This window comes from Rhinoraja longicauda, chromosome 18 (genome assembly GCF_053455715.1).
Source record: "Rhinoraja longicauda isolate Sanriku21f chromosome 18, sRhiLon1.1, whole genome shotgun sequence".
In the NCBI taxonomy this organism is placed as follows: domain Eukaryota; kingdom Metazoa; phylum Chordata; class Chondrichthyes; order Rajiformes; family Arhynchobatidae; genus Rhinoraja; species Rhinoraja longicauda.
This window is the reverse complement of record NC_135970.1, coordinates 16,268,365-16,291,631: the sequence shown is the minus strand read 5'-3', so window position 1 is coordinate 16,291,631 and position 23,267 is coordinate 16,268,365. Positions and strand designations below refer to the sequence as shown.

Below are 23,267 nucleotides of genomic sequence, written 5' to 3'. Positions count from 1 at the left end.
TCTGAAGCTTTCATTACTAAATCTGCGAATGACACTAAATTGTTGGGCATAAATATAAAGAGACATTAATAAATCTGGAAAATTAGGCAGGTAACATTTGTAAAGATGGCTGGAAATAGTTAATGATTTTCAGTGTACAGAAGGATAGATTAGTACAATTTGGTAGGAGGCCACATCCCCATTTCCTAAAAGATTTTATAAATTGCTGGAAAAGTGACCATAATTATATCCCTATACAAATGATCAAAAAAGTAGCAACACATTTAAATAAAGCAATATAAATGAAACATGATTGATTTATTTCAAGTCGATTAGGATTTAAAATCAGGCAAGTTATGTTAAACCTGTTTCAAACTATATTTCTGCCACATTTAAAGATGTTGCTTTTCTCTTTTTCATATTTAAAAGGGTCTATAAGTTTTGGTGATGGAGTAATAATATCTGTGGCTAGTTCTCTGAATTTGGCCTGAACCTGTCTGATTGGGGTAAAACTAATCAAGTCTAACAGTATTTTTAAAGTGTATTAAACCGAACAAATGCCAGAAATAAAAGTATATGCTTGTATTTATAAGAAGCTACTGGACCAAGACCAAGTTGGGCCCATTCCTCATAGAGGGGAGACAGGGAAGGGAAGAGGGTGTGACTGAGGAGCTCTGGACCCAAAGCCTCTCCTGTATTGGTGTAGCACCCTCAACCCCCCCACTCAATCCCCCTCCTCCCCCCACTGACCCACTCCATCCCCCTACGCACCCCCACTTGCCCCTCCCCTGCCCCCACCCCCACCTGCCCCTCCCCAGCCCCCACCCCCACTCCCCCCAGCCCTGCCTCCACCCCCATTCCCCCCTCCCCACCCCTATTCCCCCCTCCCCCACTCTCTGCCCGCACCCCACTCTCCCCACCCCAATCTTCCCTCCTCCCCACCCTCACTTTCCCCCATTATTCCCTCCTCCCCACCCCACCCTGCTCTCCTCCCCAGCCCCACTCTTCCCCCACCCCCACTCTCTTCCCCGCACCACCTCCCTTCCCCGCCCCCTCCTCCCCCACCCTCCCCCACCCCCACTCTCACTCTCCCCCACCCCCCCTTTCCCCAACACCCCCCCTTTCCCCCTCACTCTCTCCTCCCCCCACCCCCTCCTTCCCCACTCTCTCCTCTCCCCTCCTACCCCCACCCTCCCCTCTCTTAACTAATTGAGCCCAACCCACTACCAGCAAAAACTCAAAGGAATCCCTCTGCATTTGTATAGGAATCATTTGTCTGCAGACTCTTGAAATCTACCTTTAAAAGGCAAATATTATTTACATCTATGTATGGAATAGATAGGGTAAATGCACAGTCTTTTACCCAGAGTAGAGGAATCAAGAATCAGAGAACATAGGTTTACAGTGAAGGGGGAAAGATTTAATATGAAGCTGAGGGATACACGAAGAGCTGTAGGTATATTGAACAAGCTTCCAGAGGAGGTAGTTGAGGCAGGTACTATCACAACATTAATAAACATTTGGACAGGTATATGGATAGGGTAGGTTTAGAGAGATAGGGGGGCAAACTAGGCAGGTGAGACTAGTGTAGATGGGGCATGTTGGTTGGTGTGGGTAAGTTGGGCCTGTTCCTACACTGTATTACTCTAGGACTCTACAGTTTTCTGTAATCGGTCACAAATTCCAACGATCACTTGAGGAGAACTCTGTTCCCAAATCTGTATAAGAAATTAACACATGTCCTCGGTTCCATGCGTGTATAAGAAATTAACACATGTCCTCGGCTAAAGCTTATCCTGAATCCGCCCTATTTAACACCACACCTCGCACATCTGACAATGTGATTATTGCAACCGCCACACCACCTCCTGATTACCCAACCTTTCTTATATCATTGTTATAAACCATTGAGCTACTCTGTTTGATATTCGACCACCATCACAACAAAAATGTTTTAATGGGAGATGCCCATGTTTATCAGCATTATGAAATGTAGCTGAATGAGTTTTACTTAATAATGATTCTGATGTTTATCACTCTCAAAAGCTGCTGGGAAATATCTGAACTTAAACCTTGGTGGAAGCACATAATTAACCAAGCGCAGGCTCAATAATCATTTCGCTGAACACCTCCGCTCAGTCCGACTAGGCCTACGTGATCTCCCGGTTTCTAAACACTTCAACCCCCCATCCCATTTTCATACTGACGTTTCTATCCTCGGCCTCCTCCACTGTCAGAGTGAGACCCAACGTAAATTGGAGGTAAAACACCTAATATTTTGCTGGTGCAGCTTATAATTCAACGGTATGAATATTGATTTCTCTAACTTCAAGTAACCCTCTCTCCGTCCCTCCCCATCCTAGTTCTCCAACTAGTTCTACTATCCTGATTAAATATTACTGATGGTGTGCCGCTTTGTCACCTTCCCCTCAGCTAACAATGAACCATTCTACCTTTCCTTATCATCACCTGCTCTGATCTGTCGTTTTTATACTTTACCCTTCCATATCTCTAGACTCCCTCGCTCATGACTCTCAGTCTGAAGAAGGGTCTTGACCCAAACGTCACCCATTCCTTCTTTCCGGAAATGCTGCCTGTCCCGCTGAGTTACTCCAGCATTTTGTGTCCAACTGTTTCTTGTTTTTGATTGTATAAATAGCTTTTCCTTTCATCTCTTAAAAGCCCATTAAAGAGTCTCTTGTTCTCAGGGGATACAGATTAAAAAAATTGATCAACTTTTAATCAGTATAGGTCTCCCATGAGTTAACTCTGCCTTTAGTGGTTGGCCACAGTCATAAATGTGAAGTTATAAACATCAGAGAAGGCTGAACACGCTGAGGCTAATCCCTCATGTAAAATTAATGCAGAGGGGTGGCTGTTGGTCACTTTTATTGTGGAAAATATTTCTGGTATTGCAGTCTCGCCCATCTCTCTTGTTCTGTTCAGTGATTATACACAAGTCCCCTTGTTGTCTTTTTTTCTTGTACCTTTCAGTATTTTTCTTCATTCCATTTACTTTGCTGTACCAATATTTGATTCAAATCCAGAGCCAAAGAATAAACGTAACATCTCAATCCACAGAATGAAAGTGATCGGATTTTAATTTGTATTGATATAAATGTAAAGTTCTTGAATCTAGAGCCATTCCACATTTTTTATGTTTCCTTATTCTATATTCTTTGTTTGGATTTGAATGCCTGTTTCTTTTTAGAAGTTTGTTGAATTGCACTGTTAAGTGGATAATCCTTGAAAAATAAAGGACAATAAATTATTTTGTCGTGGAGTACATAATATTGTCTGGGTTTCTCTTTCAGAGAGTAAACAGGTCTTTATTGAAAGGGCCTATGTCGGGTCTTATACAACATCGTTGGAAATGGGAGGAACCTCTCTGTCCATGATGCATGTGGATCCAGAATTGTTGAAACTTCTGGGTGAGTGCTTTTGGGGGAAAACCGCTATAAAATATATAATGTAAAATCAAAATATTGCAAAAGTAGGAAATCTGAAATAAAACAGCAAAGTTGCAGAAAAGTAGAGCAGGGCTGATAGAATCTGTTAAATAAGAAACAGCCTTCAGAGCCATGAACAAATTAAAGAGAACATTTAAGATACAGTGCAAAAGGAAATAAGAGACGAAAAAAGAACTGTGTAGGATAAAAATTCAGAACAAAATATCAAAAAAAGTAATACAACGGAAAATAGCTTGGTAAAGGGACAGCTTTGCAAAAAAAACAAAGATGCTATTGTTACCTTTGGAAGACCATACAGTACCTTGTCAAAAGATGAAGTGCCGAATGAGAGTGGGTTGGAGACATAAGGTGCAAGCGGGCAAAATCTCACGATAAAGCTTACCAGAATGATCACCTCAGCTCCATGCAAGGATCACATTGTGATCATCAATATGGTTTCCTAAATTGAAAGAAGTACCTCACCTTTACATTCATCTTTAGAAAAGTGGTAGGGACTATATGTTGCCAAGCAAGCAAAGAATCCGGCAGGTTAAAAGTACCAAGTGGTTTGTCCTGCTGTTAATTCATATCATACTTCCATCTATTGACAGAGGAAGACCCTTCGATTGGAAGATATTTTTGATGATGGTTAAGGAATGAACTAAGGTGTCAGCATGAACAGTCCCCATGGAATGCCAAATAGGGACAGGAGTGGATAATGTGTTTGGTGATTACGTTGTAGTAGTGTGTCAGATCAGAAATATTGAGGAATAATCTGTTAAATTTTGTGGCTGCCAGGATGGAAGATGGTGATGGAAGGAACCCAATTGTGGCCCTGGGAAGTCAGGTCCATAATGGGGCAGAAATACTGTAAATGGAATGGGACCTATCAAATGTGCTGGGAGAAAAGAAAAAAGACCGAACAGCAGAACTGATTTGGAAAGTAGCATAATTTGAAATAAGTGTGACAAACTGATTAACTGGGAGAGTGACTGCAAAGAAACTGGACAGTAATTATAATTTAAATTAGTGTAGGAATAGGGTTTATAGTGGATATTGGTCATTTTTGTACAGTATTAATCGAAGCCTCATTCTTAACCTCTCATTGTATAAATTTCTTTCTTTTGGATGCAAATGACAAGTTCAAGCTATTTCAGTGGCTTCCCCATTAAACTGAGATTGTACTAACTCGTCTGAGTGTTAAATCACTATAAGAGTTTATTAAGACATTATGTAAAAATTAGGAACTCCTTATTTTGTCCTAGTTTCATATTTTCAAATTGTTTTGCAATTATAAAAATTAAATGAATCACGGTGGGGATTGCATTGTACCTGTGCATATTTATTTTTCAAAACGCTTTCATGTAACAATTTTCTGCTCTTTGTTGTTCCGACAGATATGCATACTTCAGCCCCCGGTTGGGCCAATGTATCAAGCCATAATCTGGTACGGAAATGTAGGACTCTGAATGTCCCACACTTGGAACCTGACCATAAAGATACCCCTCCTGGATCAGGTGAATTGAATCTCCACCACATATAAGATCATTTCATTGGTGTCATGAATTTAAAGACAAGTTACAGATAATAATTGAAACAAAACGAGAGGAAAAATGCACAAAATAACTTGGAAAGTGGTGGTGGGAGTGATGGTGCGGAGAGGGAATCGTGCGGAGAGGAAGAGAAGCAGCAAGTCTAATCAAAATCTGAAAAACAAACAAATCTGATTCCTTTGCATCATATGTTCCTTTCAAATGTAGTAGGAATTATTTGGTTTACAGCATAATATATATTTAGGTGATATTCAGATGTATAGTTAACCTTTTATATTTCGTCAGAAAATTATGTGATTTTTTCCCCCGCATTATTTGGGTATAAGCTTAGCTTAGTGGTAACACTGTTGATTTGAGGATATTATGAATGATGACACTTTCAGTACATTAGTAAAATTGTGTTATATCATTGCGGGATGAACGTTTGGTCAAGTTGCCAAGTCAAACCTATATATCGGAGAGACCAAGCTCGGGCTCGGCGATTGTTTTGCCGATCCCCGTGCAGTCCATGTAGGCTTACGCGATCTCCCGGTTGCTAAATACTTTTAACCCCTCCCATTCCCACACTGACCTTTCTGTCCTGGGCCTCCTCCACGGTCAGAGTCTTCTCCAGGCCCTTCGCAAATTAGAGGAACAGCAGCTCATATTTTGCTTGGGCAACTTACAACCCAACAGCAAGAATATTAATTCTGGAATTTTTTGAGGATGTAACTAGGAAAATTGACAGGGGAGAGCCGGTGGATGTGGTGTACCTCGACTTTCAGAAAGCCTTCGACAAGGTCCCACGTGGGAGATTAGTGGGCAAAATTAGAGCACATAGTATTGGGGGTAGGGTACTGACATGGATAGAAAATTGGTTGACAGACAGAAAGCAAAGAGTGGGGATAAATGGGTCCCTTTCAGAATGGCAGGCAGTGACTAGTGGTGTACCGCAAGGCTCGGTGCTGGGACTGCAGCTATTTACAATATACATTAATGACTTGGATGAAGGGATTAAAAGTACCATTAGCAAATTTGCAGATGATACAAAGCTGGGTGGTAGTGTGAGATGTGAGGAAGATGCTTTGAGGTTGCAGGGTGACGGACAGGTTGTGTGAGTGTGCGGATGCATGGCAGATGCAGTTTAATGTGGATAAGTGTGAGGTTATCCACTTTGGTGGTAAGAATAAGAAGGCAGATTATTATCTGAATAGTGTCAAGTTAGGACAAGGGAACATGCAACGAGATCTGGGTGTCCTAGTGCATCAGTCACTGAAAGGAAGCATGCAGGTACAGCAGGCAGTGAAGAAAGCCAATGGAATGTTGGCCTTCTGCAGTTGTATAGGGCCCTAGTGAGACCGCACCTGGAGTACTGTGTGCAGTTTTGGTCTCCAAATTTGAGGATTCTTGCTATTGAGGGCGTGCAGCGTAGGTTTACTAGGTTAATTCCCGGAATGGCGAGACTGTCATATGTTGAAAGACTGGAGCGGTTAGGCTTGTATACACTGGAATTTAGAAGGATGAGAGGGGATCTTATCGAAACATATAAGATTATTAAGGGGTTGGACACATTAGAGGCAGGAAACATGTTCCCAATGTTGGGGAGTCCAGAACCAGGGGCCACAGTTTAAGAATAAGGGGTAGGCCATTTTGAACGGAGATGAGGAAAAACCTTTTCAGTCAGAGAGTTGTAAATCTGTGGAGGCCAATTCTCTGAATGCAATCAAGAGAGAGCTAGATAGAGCTCTTGAGGATAGCAGAGTCAGGTGGTTTGGGTAGAAGGCAGGAACGGGGTACTGATTGAGAATGATCAGCCATGATCACATTGAATGGTGGTGCTGGCTCGAAGGGCCAAATGGCCTACTCCTGCACCTATTGTCTATTGATTTCTCTAATTTCATAACCCTTGCTTTCCCTCTTTCTCCATCCCTCCCCCACCCCAGCTCTCCGACTAGTTTCACTGTCCTTCTGATTAATTTTACTGATTGTATGCTTCCTTGCCACCTTGCCCTCAGCTAATAATGAACCGTTCTACGTTTCCTTATCCAACTGCTTTGATCTATCGTTTTTACACTTTACCCTTCCATATCTCTAAACTCCCTCAACCTCAGTCTGAAGAAGGGTCTTGACCCGAAACAACACCCATTCTTCTCCAGAGATGCTGCCTGTCCAGCTGTTACTCCAGCATTTTGTGTTTATCTTAAGTCAAACCTCTTGTTCAGTGAAAATAAAGATATACAAAAGAAAACGTTTTTTATGTTGCCTTTCCAATTAACACTGAAACAGCTTATTCATTTTTTTTAACCTGTAGTGTCTTTAAGTACACTAATTAGCTGCTGTGTTTGTCCTCTAAATAATAGTAACTTCATGAGAAATTAAGAAATTGGAACAGGATTCGGTCATACAGTTCCTCAAGTGTGCTTTGCTATTCATGAGGTCTTTGCTGAGATATTTCAAGTCTCAACTCCGCTCTAAGAAGCAAAGTTACGGTTAAAACATACACGTCTTGTTTTCAATAAACAAAAATATCCCTTATATCTCTTCAATACCTTATCTACCTGTCCTGAAATCTTAAAGGATCCATAGATATTCAGATGTATAGTTAACCTTTTATATTTTGTCAGAAAATTATGTAATGCACTCCATGGCTCCTGTACCTCCCCTAATAACCTTCCATTTAAAATATCTTCCCTTGTTTTGTCTATACCTTTATTTGCCATGTTTCTATTAAATTGACCCAGACATATTTAAATTCATGAAGTTGAAAGCTCCCTTCCTTCGTCAACTGACAGTTAATTTGCTTACCATCTGTAAACTTGCCGTTTTCTTTATCATGTTCACTATATTTAAGTCTAAATCATTAATAAACACAAGAACCCAAGGGTTAATTATTAAACCCCATGGATCTCACTGATAATAATATTCCAGACATAAAGACATCCACCAATCATTACCTCTTCTTCTTGTTGCTGAGCAAATTTTGGATCCAATTTGCTACTCCCCATCAGATCCCATGCATGTTTACTTTTTGACCAGTCTGCCATTTTCTGAAGTCTTGCTGAGATTTATGTTATCTGCCCTCATTGACCATCCTTATTTTTCGCTATAAAAATACAATCGGGATAGTCCATCGTGACCCTCCCTGAGCAAATCCAAGCTGACTATCCTTGCTTAATCCAGCCCTCCCATCCCATCCGAATTTGGCAGAAAGTTTCCGCTTTCTTATTTCATTTCCGCCATTCTGATTTCGCCTAACATTTTTCCGCAAAACACATGCCCACCGCTCGCCTCACCTTGTCGCTGGCCCAGCCTCGCCGCTAGCCTCGCCTCACCTCGCCACTGGCCCGGCCTCGCCTTGTCGCTGGCCAGGCCTTGCCTCGCCTTGTCCCTCGCCTCGTCGCTAGCCAGGCCTCACCTCGCCGCTGGCCCTGCCTCGCCACTCACCTCGCCTCACCGCTGGTCTCGCCGCTCGCCCAGCCTCGCCTTGTCGCTGGCCCGGCCTCGCCTTGTCGCTGGCCAGGCCTTGCCTCGCCTTGTCCCTCGCCTCGTCGCTAGCCAGGCCTCACCTCGCCGCTGGCCCTGCCTCGCCGCTCACCTCGCCTCACCGCTGGTCTCGCCGCTCGCCCAGCCTCGCCTTGTCGCTGGCCCGGCCTCGCCTTGTCGCTGGCTAGACCTCACCTCGCCGCTGGCCAGGCCTCACCTCACCGCTGGCCCGGCCTCGCCGCTCGCCTCGCCTCACCGCTGGTCTCGCCACTTGCCCAGCCTCGCCTTGTCGCTGGCTAGACCTTACCTCGCCGCTGGCCAGGCCTCACCTTACCGCTGGCCCGGCCTCGCCGCTCGCCTCGCCTCACCACTGGTCTCACCGCTTGCCCGGCCTTGCCTTGTCGCTGGCCAGGTCTCACCTCTGGCCTCACCTCACCGCTGGCCCGGCCTCACCTCGCCTCTCGCTGCTGGCCCAGCCTCACTGCGGAGCATGAGGCCCGTTGATGTTGAGAGGGGATGTGGGGGGTTGGGGTGCAGGGGAGGGGGGCAGTGGAGTGGGAGGAAGGAGTGGGGGTCGGGGGGAGTGGAGGAAGGGTGGGGGAGGAGGGGCGGGGGAGTGGATTTGGGGGGGGAGGGGTGGGGGGAGTAAGGAGGGTGGGGTGGAGTTGGGGGGGTGTGAGGAGTAGGGGGTGGGGAGCAGGGGGGATGTAGGGTTTGGGAGGACTTGGACTGTTGTGATTTGCTGTTGAAGACCACTGGAGCAAGCATGTCTTCAATTAAATTAGGTATGTGCAGTTTTTTAAATGAAACTCTTTCCTCATAACTTAGTCATACATTTTATGACCATTGTTCTTCTATTCAATGCCAAGAGAATTGGGATGTGTAAGGAAAAAGCAAAATAGAAAAAACAAAACAAAACAATTTTTTCATTGTTGTAAAAACTATTTCTGTTCAATAACTTTTCTATAATAGTAGAATATACTCATGATAGGCCTGACATTGTACATGTAGTCCAAGAACTACAGACTGTTGGAAATAATAGTCGTTTTTCACACGTGAATGTAGCGCAACGCGTACGTGCATTTGGCGTGCATACTTTTTTTTGCTGAAAAGTTGCATTACGCGCCATATTATGAATTTTGATGTAAAATTCTGAATTTTGGACATCGAAATTCTGAATTTGTAAAATCAAATGTTGGGAGGTCTGTTAATCTATGTTTTCTCAATTATCCTCGGAATTGAATTTACTAAATATAGACCAGTGTTCTAGAAGCAAAAGAGTAAACATGGGATTACAGCTTTATGAATTGTTGATTTTGGACAAAAATGTGAATAACCCGAATCAGTACCAGGACACCCTTAGTTTACAGATGACATGACTTATATAGAAATAAAACTTTTTGCAAATTCTCCCATACATTTTAAAGCATTTTTGAAATAGTAATAATAACAACATAATTTGAGGTGTTCATTAATGACGATGTAGAGTATATATTGCATTAGTTTAATTAAGAGAGTTTGGGTGAATGATGAAATTATAACAAGTTTATGTAGATAGTATAATATAGGTAGTTATGGAAAATGGATGCTTCTGATATACAGAGAAATCAACTTACAGACATTTCTCAGGAACAGAACCCTTACCTAATCCGAGGGTTTGCCTATATTACATATTTTATGGATTGGAATTACATGTAGTAGTACATGTAAATATTACATGTAGTAGTACATGTAAATATTACAGGAAGCAAGATGGGCACCCATGCATCACATTTATCCTCCTTTATAGGTCCTTTCGTGGATAAGGTACGGTCCATCCTGGATGTGGTCTGCACCACTCTGCTTCAGATGGAAGAGGAACTGAATGAACTGGATCGGGAAGCAGGAGATGGCGATTGTGGAAGTACACATGCAAGGGCAGCTCAAGGTCAGTTTCTGACAGAATGTAACTTAGAATTTGAGAATAAATGTTATTCAAAATTATCAGTATGAATTGGATTATTTTAAATGAGTGTCTGAAACAACAACAATTTGTGAATTTAAATCACTTCAAATCACTGAATCAGCCGACCTGGTGGCTCTCAGCATTTCCATCAGAACGAGCTCTGGTTGAATAAGTATATTGATTTCATATGAATATTGTAAATTGAGAATAAAAATTACAATTAAACCAATTTCATTAAAAAAAGTCCAGCTCATTTCCAATTGCATGTGTCCGTCTTTCTTTCCATCTGTCTCTTTTCTCTCATCGCCCTGAACTGTAATAATGTAATTATTTCAAAACTTTCACCATTAAATTCTGTTCTTTGACATTTATCCTGTATTTTTTCAGAAATTTTATTCACGCTGTTTGTATAGAAGTATTGGCAGTAAATCCTGATCATTCATTCAAATTGGAGGATGCTGCAAGATTTGTTAATTTTTGGCTAACATCCACACACATGCATGTTATCCAGCAGAAATCATTATCTTATGATCAGGAAAATAAATATTGATTGATTATTATTACTCCCAGCCAGTTGCAATGCTTCCACAAAATTTACCTGCCATAAGACAGATATGGAAGTTATAGGTTTGTTTATTGGGTGGTTCAGTAGATTAAGCAGTGAATTTAACAACCAAGTCATCAAGGATATTTAAGAAGTTTTGATCAAGGTGGCAATTACTTACTAAAAGAATGAATAATTTCTTAGACATTAACTGAATTTCTTGGTCTTCTCCCAATGCAATCTTTTGGAATATTTTTAAACCTTATGACTTTTGCCACAAGTTGATGATATGACTATTTATATAGAAAGATTAACATGGCACACAGGATCTTAATGGGTGAAAAATTCTGCCTGACCTGACAATTTCTTTGAATTCCCAACATATAGTTTCAATGGACAAAAGTCCACAATAAGAATTTGAACCATTAAATTAGTTATTTAGAAGTCTTATCATAGAGTCAACAATAAGATTGGCTACTATGATCACATTTGAAGTACTGTTGACCTAAAGAAGATTATGTTTTTTAAAAAGTGATACAGAAGTGCAGATTTTTGTTTGTCAGAAAGACTTAAAATAAGGATGTAAAATATCATGCAAAGAAAGGGTTTCAACTTAAATCTGTTTTACACAAATCAGTTGGAAATTTGTTCACCAAACCTGATATCTGAGAATCTTTTTTATTTATTCACAGCCATCAAGAATCTGCTGGCATCTGATGCAGTTCCTGGCTATGGTCATCAGCTCCTATTGTGCCTCGGGAGAGTGATTCGAGATCATATGGGTGGGACTTCAGGTGCAGTAAGTCTAAATTATGCTCATATTTCCAATATGGAGCATAAAGGTGAAGAAACAGAACAACTTGATGGTTGAGCAACTAGTAATCTGGTAACACAACAGAACTTTTGATGATTTAAAATGTGCTGGTCAAGAAATTAGATTTTCATTTATCTTGTCATTTTTATATACAAAAGGAGATGGATAATAAATCCATTCTTACCATTTCATACACATTAGAAGAAATATATATAGTTATTATAAAAAGAGAACAGTGGAATTTTCAGTAGATCAGGCTGCATCTAGAGAGCGAAACAATTTCAGATGTCGGACCTTTCAAGGGAAAAGAACATTGATCTGACCTTTTATCTCTGTTTCTGGCTCCACAGATAGTTGGTCACCTAGTGAGCATATGCTGCTATTATTTCAGATTACCAGCTTCTTAGTTTCGCTTAGTTGCCATTCTTGTCTTTGTATCAAAGGCATCAAACTCAGTGCAGGATTCAGCAAACATTGTGTGCTTTTCACACTGCACATTGGCAGGTCTGCTCGAGTTCTTTATTTATTCCACTCTATGCTATGATAATGAGGACGCATTTATCATCCACACACTGGTAGAGTGAACCTTATTTTCAAATCACCACAGTGTTTTAATGCTACTTCCTTGGTATAATATTCAGTGTATTCACATGGCTGATAATGAAGCAATAATTGCAAACATCCTGGTCAGTATAACATGTGCTTTGATACGAAACTCGATGCTCCCATTGGCATGCTGCACTTTTAACACTTTGACATCAATAAGATGGAAGTTGGGTTTTCTGCAGTTTTGTCCTTTTTGATTGGCATGACTTCATTATAATTGCTAATATAATTTCCATGATTGCTTTTGAAGATTTAAGTGACTAATCTTCCCTTGTATTCTTTGCTACAAGAACAAATTAATGCAGACAGGCAATATTTTGACTATACAGTGCATTCAGAAAGTATTCCGTTTTTCACATTTTGTTACGTTACAGCCTTATTTTAAAATGGATTAAATTTTTTTTTTATCATCAATCTACACACAAAACCCCATAATAAAAGAGCGAAAACAGGTGTTTAGAAATTTTTGCAATGTAATTAAAAAGAAATAACTGAAATATCAGTTATATCTGGACTTTCAGAAGGCCTTCGACAAGGTCCCACATAGGAGATTGGTGTACAAACTTAAAGCACACGGTATTGAGGGTTCATTGTTGAGGTGGATAGAAAATTGGTTGGCGGACAGGAAGCAAAGAGTAGGAATAAACGGGTCCTTTTCGGAATGGCAGGCAGTGACTAGTGGGGTACCGCAAGGCTCAGTGCTGGGACCCCAGTTATTTACAGTGTATATTAATGATTTGGACGAGGGAATTGAATGCAACATCTCTAAGTTTGCGGATGACACGAAGCTGGGTGGCAGTGTTAGCTGCGAGGAGGATGCTAGGAGGCTGCAGAGTGACTTGGATAGATTAGGCGAGTGGGCAAATGCATGGCAGATGCAATATAATGTGGATAAATGTGAGGTTATACACTTTGGCGGCAAGAACAGGAAAGCAGAGTATTACCTGAATGGTGACCGATTGGGAGAAGGGGAGATGCAACGTGACCTGGGTGTCATGGTGCACCAGTCATTGAAAGCAAGCATGCAGGTGCAGCAGGCAGTGAAGAAAGCGAATGGTATGTTGGCATTCATAGCAAGAGGATTTGAGTTTAGGAGCAGGGAGGTTCTGCTGCAGTTGTACGGAGCCTTGGTGAGACCGCACCTGGAGTATTGTGTGCAGTTTTGGTCTCCTAACCTGAGGAAAGACGTTCTTGCCTTAGAGGGAGTACAGAGAAGGTTCACCAGATTGATCCCTGGGATGGCGGGACTTACATATGAGGAAAGACTAGATAGACTGGGCTTGTACTCGCTGGAATTTAGAAGACTGAGGGGGGATCTTATAGAAACATATAAAATTCTTAAGGGGTTGGAGAGGCTAGATGCGGGAAGATTGTTCCCGATGTTGGGGGAGTCCAGAACCAGGGGTCACAGCTTAAGGATAAGGGGGAAGTCTTTTAGGACCGAGATGAGAAAACATTTCTTCACACAGAGAGTGGTGAGTCTGTGGAATTCTCTGCCACAGAAGGTAGTTGAGGCCAGTTCATTGGCTATATTTAAGAGGGAGTTAGATGTGGCCCTTTTTGCTAAAGGGATCAGGGGGTATGGAGAGAAGCAGGTACAGGCTACTGAGCTGAATGATCAGCCATGATCATATTGAATGGCGGTGCAGGCTCGAAAGGCCGAATGGCCTACTCCTGCACCTATTTTCTATGTTTCTATCACATTTACATAAGTATTCAGACCCTTTGCTATGACACTCAAAATTGAGCTTATGTTCATCCTGTTTCCATTGATTATCCTTGAGATGTTTCTGCAACATTATTGGAGTCCATTGGTGGTAAATAAAATTGATTGGACATGATTTGGAAAGGCACACACCTATCTATATAAGGTCCTGCAGTTGACAGTGCATGTCAGAGCAAAAAACAAGCTATGAAGACTAAGGAATTGGCCGTAGACCTCCGAGACAGGATTGTGTCGAGACACAGATCTGGGGAAGGGGATAAAATGATTTCTGCAGCATTGCAGGTCCCGAAGAGCTCAGTGGCCTCCATCATTCTTAAGTGGAAGAACTTTGGAACCACCGGGACTTTTCATTGAGCTGGCCGCCCGGCCAAACTGAGCAATCGGGGAAGAAGGGCCTTGGTCAGGGAGGTGACAAAGAACCCGATGATCACTCTGACAAAGCTCCAGAGTTCCTCTGTGAAGATGGGAGAACCTTCCAGAAAGACAACTATACCTGCAGCACTCCACCAATCAGGCCTTTATGGTAGAGTGGCCAGACGGAATCCACTCCTCAGTAAAAGGCACATGACAGCCTGCTTGGAGTTTGCCAAAAGGCTCCAAAAAGACTCTCGGACCATGAGAAACAAGATTCTCTAGTCTGATGAAAGCAAGATTGAACACTTTGGCCTGAATGCCAAACGGCACCACTCATTACCTGGCCATTATCATGCCTGCGGTGAAGCATGGTGGTGGCAGCATCATGCTGTGGGGATGTTTATTAGCGGCAGAAACTGGGAGACTAGTCAAGATCGAGGGAAAGATGAACGGAGCAAAGTACAGAGAGATCCTTGATGAAAACCTGCTCTAGAGCATTCTGGACCTCAGACTGGGGCAGAGCTTCACCTTTCAACAGGACAACAACCAGGACAAAGCAGGAGTGGCTTTGTGACAAGTCTGTGAATGTCCTTGAGTGGCCCAGCCAGAGCCCAGACTTGAACCCGATCGAACATCTCCGGAGGGACCTGAAAATAGCTGTGCTCCTCATCGAACCTGACAGAGCTTGAGAGGATCTGAAGAATGGGAGAAATGACCCAAATACAGGTGAGCCAAGCTTGTAGCATCATACCCAAGACGACTTGAGGTTGTAATCGCTGCCAAAGATGCCTCAACAAAGTACCGAGTAAAGGGTCTGAATACTTATATAAATGTAATATTTCAGTTATTTCTTTTTAATTACTTTGCGAAAATTTCTAAACACCTGTTTTCGCTTTTTTATTATGGGATATTGTGTGTAGATTGATGTTAAAAAGAGTTAATTTAATCCATTTAAAAATAAGGCTGCAACGTAGCAAAATGTGGAAAAAGTGAAGGGGTCTGAATACTTTCTGAATGCACTGTACATGATGAACCTACACAGAAGCACCTACACAAAAGAAGATAAACATTTGTTGATTGAGAATATGGGAATGAGCAGCCTGCCCTTCAAGTTAAACTCACTGAGCAAGTTGTTTTCCTCTGCTTACTGATTAACGAGGAGGAAGCGAAGAAATGTGGCTTGAATGGTGCAGATGTTGTAATCATTTGAAGAACTGACAGAGTAGTGTGTTGGATAGACCTGCAGTTGCTGGTTTACACCGAAGATAGGCACAATGTGCTGATATTTAAAACTAGTTCTTGACCTTGATCTTTTTGTTTCTCAAATACAAAATTAATGTCAGAATCTAGGCGTTAGTATCAAATCCAGCATTTATTGCCTGTCCCTAATTACCATTGAAAAATTGTGGTTTTGGAAGTTGCTGTCAGATTAATCTGCAAGTAATCTAGTCCCTTCTGGAGATCCCCATGCTGCAGCACTTTGTACTGGTGGTGTATAGAATTAATGTTTAGGGTGGTAGATAGGATGCTCAGCAATCAGTTATTATTATTTCAACTCAATGCAAGGCGAATTCTACTTTAGCTATTCTGAATCACTTGAGCGTTTTCAATATTCTAATAATTGTTTTAGTGGTTTTGGACAATTCATAATGGAATGCCCTTTCTATTGTAGCTGTACAGTATTGCCTTGATGGCAGCAGCACCAAATGTGAAAAATAACAACAAACCTTCTGCCTGGGCATTGGCATTGGATTCTGCGATTGAAGCATTGAAAAGGTCAGTGGGCACACAGTCAGTTCAAAGGGTTCAAAACAAGTAAATTACATTGGTGAAGAATATTTATTCAAGGGGTTGTAAAGTGAAAAGGGAGAACAGTTGTCGGAAGTGATGATTATTATGTGGGAATTACAAGACAGTATCTTGGGAGTTCTAACAGGTATTTTCAAACGTGTAAATTGATGTTCCTTCATCAATGATGAATTTAAATATGGAAACTCCTGACCTATCTCCAAAGGTGTGCCTTTATCATGCATATTTTGGTTTTACTTATTCACTTTCAGAAATCTAGGCACTGCATGGTGGGCTTGTATCTAAAGACCACCCTTAAATGCCCATAAGAGCATGGTGATGAGCTGCTTTCTTGCACCCTGCAGTCCTTCTGGTGAAGATACTCCTGCAGTGATGTTGAGAAAGGAATTTCAGAATTAACACAAAATAATGAATGCATGGCGAAACACTTCTAAATCAAGACTGGATACAAATTGGAAAGGACTCTGGAAATAATGATGTCCCCAAACACCTGCTGCACATGTCTCTCTTGGTAAAATAGATCAGATGTTTTGGAGGTGTTGTTACAGAACCTCAGTGAGTAACACAGTGCTTTTTGTAGATGGTACATATTGCAGCCACTGTCACTGGAGATGGAGAGAATGAATGGTTAGATGGTGAATAGGGGTGCTAACTAAGAGGGCTACGCTGTCCAGCCTGGTGTTGAGTTTCTTAACAGCTGTTGGAGCTGCATTTGAGCTGGTGTAGGGTAGTCTTTCATACTTCCGACTTGAACCTTGTGGTTGGTGGGAAGGCTTTGAATGTCAACAGGCAAGTTACTGAAGTATGGTAATTGGGATTAACGCTATTTAATTTAATTACGGCTTGGATTCAGACACACGGTTTGCAGCCGATGCCAGACCAAAAGAAGAGATTGATTGTTATTAAAAAAAGTATAAAGAAATGTAGAGAGAATCACTGGTACAGTGAAGTTAATTAGTGGAATTGGATGAAAGCAGAAAGTCAGGTTTGGTTTAATAAAGATGTGTTTGTGATAAAAATGTACTCAGCAAAAGGTTAAGTGGCTTTTCTAGCTATACTTCAATTAGAAAATGATCTAATTAATGATTTTGATGTATTATGTAATGAGTTGTAGGAAGTTGCATTTCTCCAAACATGCGAGGGAGAAACCTTGCCTAAACCACAAAGAATGTGTGATTGCATGTGGCAAAGGTGGGCATTAGGTCCATTGTACATATTTCCAGTTTGTGCTGTCCATATCAGAAAGGATGATTGCAAATAACTAATCACTCTTATTATTTGCCATGATACCCATTCTCATTCATCCTCATTCTGCATTAGCAAGCCTGCTCCATTAATACTCTTCACAGTTACGTCATGTGTAAGACCCCATATCTTTCAGTTTACATGATCTCAAATTGTTCCATCTGCCCAACCACAGCTGCCACTCTTCCTGGGCTTATTTTGATGCCATCACCTGACAGTTTGCTATCTCCCAATGCATCATGGGTGAATCAAAGCAAAGATATATGTAGCAAGTAGGAAGAAATTGAATGATATTGAGGCACAAAGAGACAATGGGGCAAGTTGGTAAGACAGTTAAAAAGTACCATAGGTTGTTTGACTTATTTAGTCAAGATATCGAAGATAAGACCAGTGAAATAATGCTAGAGCTATATTTATAACATCGTTTGGACCACAGCTGAGCACTGCATACATTTCGGGTAACCACATGTAACTAGGAAGTTACCACATGTGATAGGAGGAGTTAGTGCAGATTTACGAGAATGTTGCATTGATTGGAAAATTATATCTCTGTAAAGCTAGTTAATGATATTTCCTTTGGAATAGAGAAGGGTGAGGGAAAATTTAATTAAGGTGTATAAAATTAAGAAGGGCTGAGATTTAAAAAAAATGGGAAGTACCTATATCATTTGGGAGAGAGGTCAAAAACCAGGAGGCATGGAATTAAGATAATTGGTAGGAGGCATAGAAAGGAGATGGGGGGAAACGTTTTTAACTAGAGGGCTGTAGGCATCTGGAAATCACAGGCTAAAAGGATGGCAAAGGCAGAAGTCTTCATCACATTTAAAATGTATGTGCATGTTTACTTGGAGAGCTGTGGCCTGTAGATCCATGGACTTCATGCTGGTAAGTTCTATTAAGCTGATAGCTATATTTGACAGGTTTCCTGTGTTCTAAAATTACAGTGATTCATAGGAATCTCAATCCAGACTCTGAAAACTCTATTCAATTGTAGAACACACCTGACAAGACTGCATTTGATCCTGGGACTTTCCAAAATAATCCCAATCTCTTGATTCTAATATGCTTTCTTACACTGTTAAATATGATTGTTTTTTAATTGTAAACAGATGTCACTTCACTTTTTTTCAAAAGTTCTGATGTATTGGGATACATTGTGAACATTGCGCAAATATGTTATCTCTTTTTGTACAGGTATGGAGGTGCAGAGCCGGGAGACAGAACCATGGTGAGTCCTATCCCTTAGTACATGAATAATTTCAATTTCAGGCAAATGCCGAGAAAGGATTGTAGATGTATTGAAAAAATACTAAATGTAGACTTTAGCAACTTCTTTATATTGATCTTGATAGATTTTGTGTCGCATAAATTCCAAGTAATTTAGCTATCACTGCTAACTACAGTTGATCAGTTGTAAGTCATAGATAAGGAAGGTCCCAAATTTATTCAGAGTTTCGATCCCTGAACTGTAATTTATTAAAGAAACTTCAGGCAAACCTGTTGGATTCACTTGCTTGGGATTTTCAGCAAATGGAAAGCAGTTAGAGATGTTCATCCTGTCGTTTTAGATCCCTTGAGCTATATTTCTATCTATTTAACTTTTTTCCAGACAATGTTATTGAAGTTTCACAAATTGTTCTATGTGTCTGCAAAATCATCTCTCATACATTGGTCATTTCTCTCTTGTGTAGGAATCCAGATATGAGTGATGGGAAGATGTTCAATGGAAACAAAACTTGCTATGATTTATTTTATATAAGAGGGATTGTTTTGCATGGAAAAGCTTCACTAATTTTCATGATTAATGCATTAATTAATGCAATATTGTGCATCATTGTGAAATGGAAATTTAGAGCAGATACCAATGTCATACAGGGTCTTTAATAATTCTCATCCTTGTATCCTAGCTTGATGCGCTCTGTGCTGCTGCTGATGAGTTACGCAAGGTGTCGGATGAAGATGGTAATGAACTAAAGGTGCTGGCAGAGGCTGTGCAGGTAATGAACAAATCTTACCAATTGGAAAGCAATCAGTACCCAGAGTCCTGGTCCTGATCCCCATCCATTACTTCTGGTGTGTTCCCAAGGTGATGACAGGATTAGATACAGATTTAAATTATAGTTTAATATACTAATTGAAAGTCATATAGTGAAATACGTGCAGATAATTACTTGGGGAGAATCCCTGTTAGGACCATTAGAACCACCAATAATTACAAATTTAGAAGTTGTGGAGTATGTACTTTTTAACCACTCTATCCATATAATGAACAAATTGAGATTGCAGTCAATATTATAAATACCAAATACATGCTTTGAGGGAACATAAGTGTGGATTTCTGCTGGCGACTTCCCTAAGAAATTAGGTGTTCTCTGTTAGTTGTGAATCCAAATCCTAATTAATGCTATGGTTGAATAATGTAGTGGTTGAATATATAGCTCCAAAGCGATCTTTGACAGTGCCATTTTTAATTTCATGAGAATGCCACCTGTGAAAGGATAACAGGTAATGATGAATCAGAGTACAGAAGGGAGGTTGATCATCTAATCGAATGGTGCCAGAACAATAATCTTGCTCCTAACATGAAAAAGACTGCTGAATGTTGACTTCAGAAAGGGAAAGCTGAAGTTCCATGAATAGTTGAATCCCTGATTCGTCAATAGAATGGGGGTGGAGGGAGTCAACAGCTTCAAGTTCCTGGCCGAGTAAAGCTCTGTTGTTCTGTCCTGAGCCCAGCATATTGATGCAATCACAAAGAAAGCTCATTAAGGCCATGAAGGTCCACAGAAGATTGAGGAGATTCGCCATTTTGCCAAATACGCTTAACTTTAACAGAGCATACTGACTGGTTGCAGCATGGCCTGGTTCAGTTACTTGATGCCCACTTTTGAGTGAGGCTGCAGAAAGTGGTGGTCATTGCCATGTCCATCATGGATATTGACCTCTCCATTATGGAAGGTATATATTGGAAGCGCTGCTTTAGAATAGAATAGAATAGCCTTTATTGTCATCCAAAAACATGTTTTTGAATGAAATTACGTCATCCACAGTCAACAATGAGAGGCAATAAAAAAGAAAGCAATAAAACACATAAAATACAAAACCAACATAAAACAAAACACATCCATTACAGTGAGTCTCCTCCAGTCACCTCCTCACTGTTATGGAAGGCCACAATCTTCCCTGCCATCTTCTCCCGAGGTCAGGCAGTCGAACCTGCCACGTCGGGGCGGTCGGGGCTCCCGACATTGAAGCCCCCGCCGGGCAGTGGAAAATCCCGCGGCCTATTTCCCACGGTGAAAAGACGGCAGCGGGCCGACCCAAGCCCCGCGATTCGTGGAGGACGAAGACGCCGCCACTGCTGGAGCTCCCGAAGTCGGCCCCCACCCAGGGACCTGCGAGCTTCAAACGTGCACGCGGCCCGCGGCCGAAGCCTCCGAACACTTGTCGCAGCCACACTAGCAGCGCCACCACAGCTTCCGAAGACAGCCAGCTCTGCAGGTGGTGAGTACAGTCCGCGGGCTCTGCGAACCAGAGCCCCAGGTGGTCCCAGCTGGAGGCCGCCAGCCCCAGGTGTTTGCCCGATGGTAGGCCGCAGCGTGAACGGGGACACGACCCAGAAAAAAAGGTTGTGTCTCTGTTTGGAAGAGACCATTTTTATAGTTCCCCCCTTCCCCCCCCCCCCCCCCCCACACACACATAGTACACAACCACAAAAAAAGCCTACATCAAATCTACTTACAATTAAAACCAAAAAAAAAGACAAACGAACTGCAGGTGAGCCGCAGCTGTTGCGCAGCGCTGCCACACGTGACTTTAAAAAGGCAGCTAACAACATTGAAGAGTCATATCATCTGGCCAGCTCTCATTTCGTTGCTACCATCAGGAATAAGGAATAGAAGCCTGAGAACTATGGTCTCCAGGTTGAATAACAGTTTCTTCCCAGCAACCATCAGGCTCTTGAACGACACTGCACAATCCTAACCACACCATTACCTCAGTAATTATCTGCTAAGGACTTTGTTTTGTTGCACTTTATACTTCGGTTTGTATTATTCTGGTCTTGTTACCTGGTATCACCAATTATTAATTTATTGTATGATTGATTATTGTATATTTATTTGTTGTGCTATTGTGCTAATGGGCCTTTAAAGCTGCAGAAAGTAATAATTGTATTGTTGTATTCCTGGTGCTTATGACAATTAAATACTCTTGACTCTTTTGATTCTTGAATATTGCTTTAATGCAAGTGGATGGATCATAAAGTTACATAATGTGATTTGTCTTTAATCCAAGATTTACTGAATGTGGTTTGATGAAATTGGGTAACACTGATCTCAGGATTAGGATGAACATCACTGTTGAATGAAGATTGTTGTCTATTCATTTCTGCTCTGTTTCCAGAAAGCCAAAGCAGGTGCAGAAGCCACCAAGGATATGACCGCAAAAGCAGGACGGGCAAGTTATATCACTTCAGCTCAGCTCACCCATCCTGATCCTGGTGCTGTGGCCTGTGCTGCCATTTTGAAGTGTATCTTAACAGCTCTTGAAGGGTCTAATCCAGAGGACCAGGCTTGAATACCTATCTGGTGAAGTGGTTTGTCTTTGGAGGTATATATTTTCTACTGGGGGTCTTGAGTTCCAATGTTCACCTATTACTGGCAAGAAGATTTGAATAAGAACCCTGTGGACCCTTCAGATATTCATTTTCAATATACCCACTATTCCTCAGTTGCAGTCTACCCTCACTATGCTACAAAGGTCCTAGCACTCACTAACCCATTGGCCATCATGGATTCTCACGGTGTCTGCATACTGATCAATGCTCTGTACTCTGTGAGCTTTATATCGTATACATGACATTTTTCATTTATTAATACCTAATGTAGCCCCAACATCTATTGTCGGTGAAATTCATGCTTATTTCGAGGCATAGATCCATACCTTACACCTAGGGACACCTGCATTTAATTTGTGTCATCCTCTCCCATCCACTCATTTTGAAGGCTGATGACTAATTCAAAACAGATTTTGTTGTAATTTGGGATTCATTTCATTGAGCATTTAAGTACTTAACATAAATAGTTGATTGTGAGATAATTAGATTTACTTCAGTTGGTCTTTATTCACTGGAGACTTCCTTTATAGATAAACAGCTGAAATGACTAAAGATGAATGATCATTAAATAAAAGCTGCAATGGGAAGCCAAAGATAGGAGAAATTAGTAAATGGAGTGTAGACATATTTTGAAATGTATACCAAAACACAGGACTGTAGAGTTGTTGTAACCACAGACCCGCTGAGTTTATTATTAACAGGTGAATCATATTCAATAAAGATTTATATGAACAGCTTTACTGGATTTACAAAATTTCTGAAAAAGACACATGACAGGAGTTTCTCACCTTCCGTCTTTGGTTAATTCTTTAAAGCTAAAACCTGAAGAGTTTGAAAATGTATTGTCCATTAGAAAATGGACTGATGGTGGGCCTAATAAAATCTCTAAAATGTGTGGCGAGAAATTTCACCAGATAGTGATGATTTTTCAGCAAAGTGATGGAAAATCGTTTTAAAGTGGATTGGTGGAAAACAATTGCAATTATTTCTAGATTGTACTGGACTACTCGAAAAATATAACTTGGCATCTTTGGCTGGGATGTGTGCAAGGGCATCTGATACGCTTTCAGAATAATGCTATTCTTCTGCAAAGCTTAAAAGTAAAGTAATTGCCTACATGGACAGGAGCTCCCATAACCAGATTGGCAGAAGAAAAAAGCTTC

General features: G+C 41.2%; 1 protein-coding gene across 1 annotated transcript in view; it reads left to right on the top strand.

Annotated features, from left to right (window-relative positions):
• Positions 1-22,798, top strand: part of LOC144602078 (triokinase/FMN cyclase-like) — a 47,934-nt gene extending 25,136 nt beyond the window's left edge. The window contains exons 10-17 of the mRNA XM_078414773.1: positions 3,294-3,410; positions 4,826-4,945; positions 10,233-10,370; positions 11,625-11,731; positions 16,105-16,208; positions 18,681-18,714; positions 19,394-19,483; positions 21,891-22,798. Coding sequence (XP_078270899.1) covers positions 3,294-3,410; positions 4,826-4,945; positions 10,233-10,370; positions 11,625-11,731; positions 16,105-16,208; positions 18,681-18,714; positions 19,394-19,483; positions 21,891-22,064 — 884 coding nt within the window. The 3' untranslated portion in view covers positions 22,065-22,798. The remainder of the gene's footprint in view (positions 1-3,293; positions 3,411-4,825; positions 4,946-10,232; positions 10,371-11,624; positions 11,732-16,104; positions 16,209-18,680; positions 18,715-19,393; positions 19,484-21,890) is intronic.
• Positions 22,799-23,267: the final 469 nt, after the last annotated feature.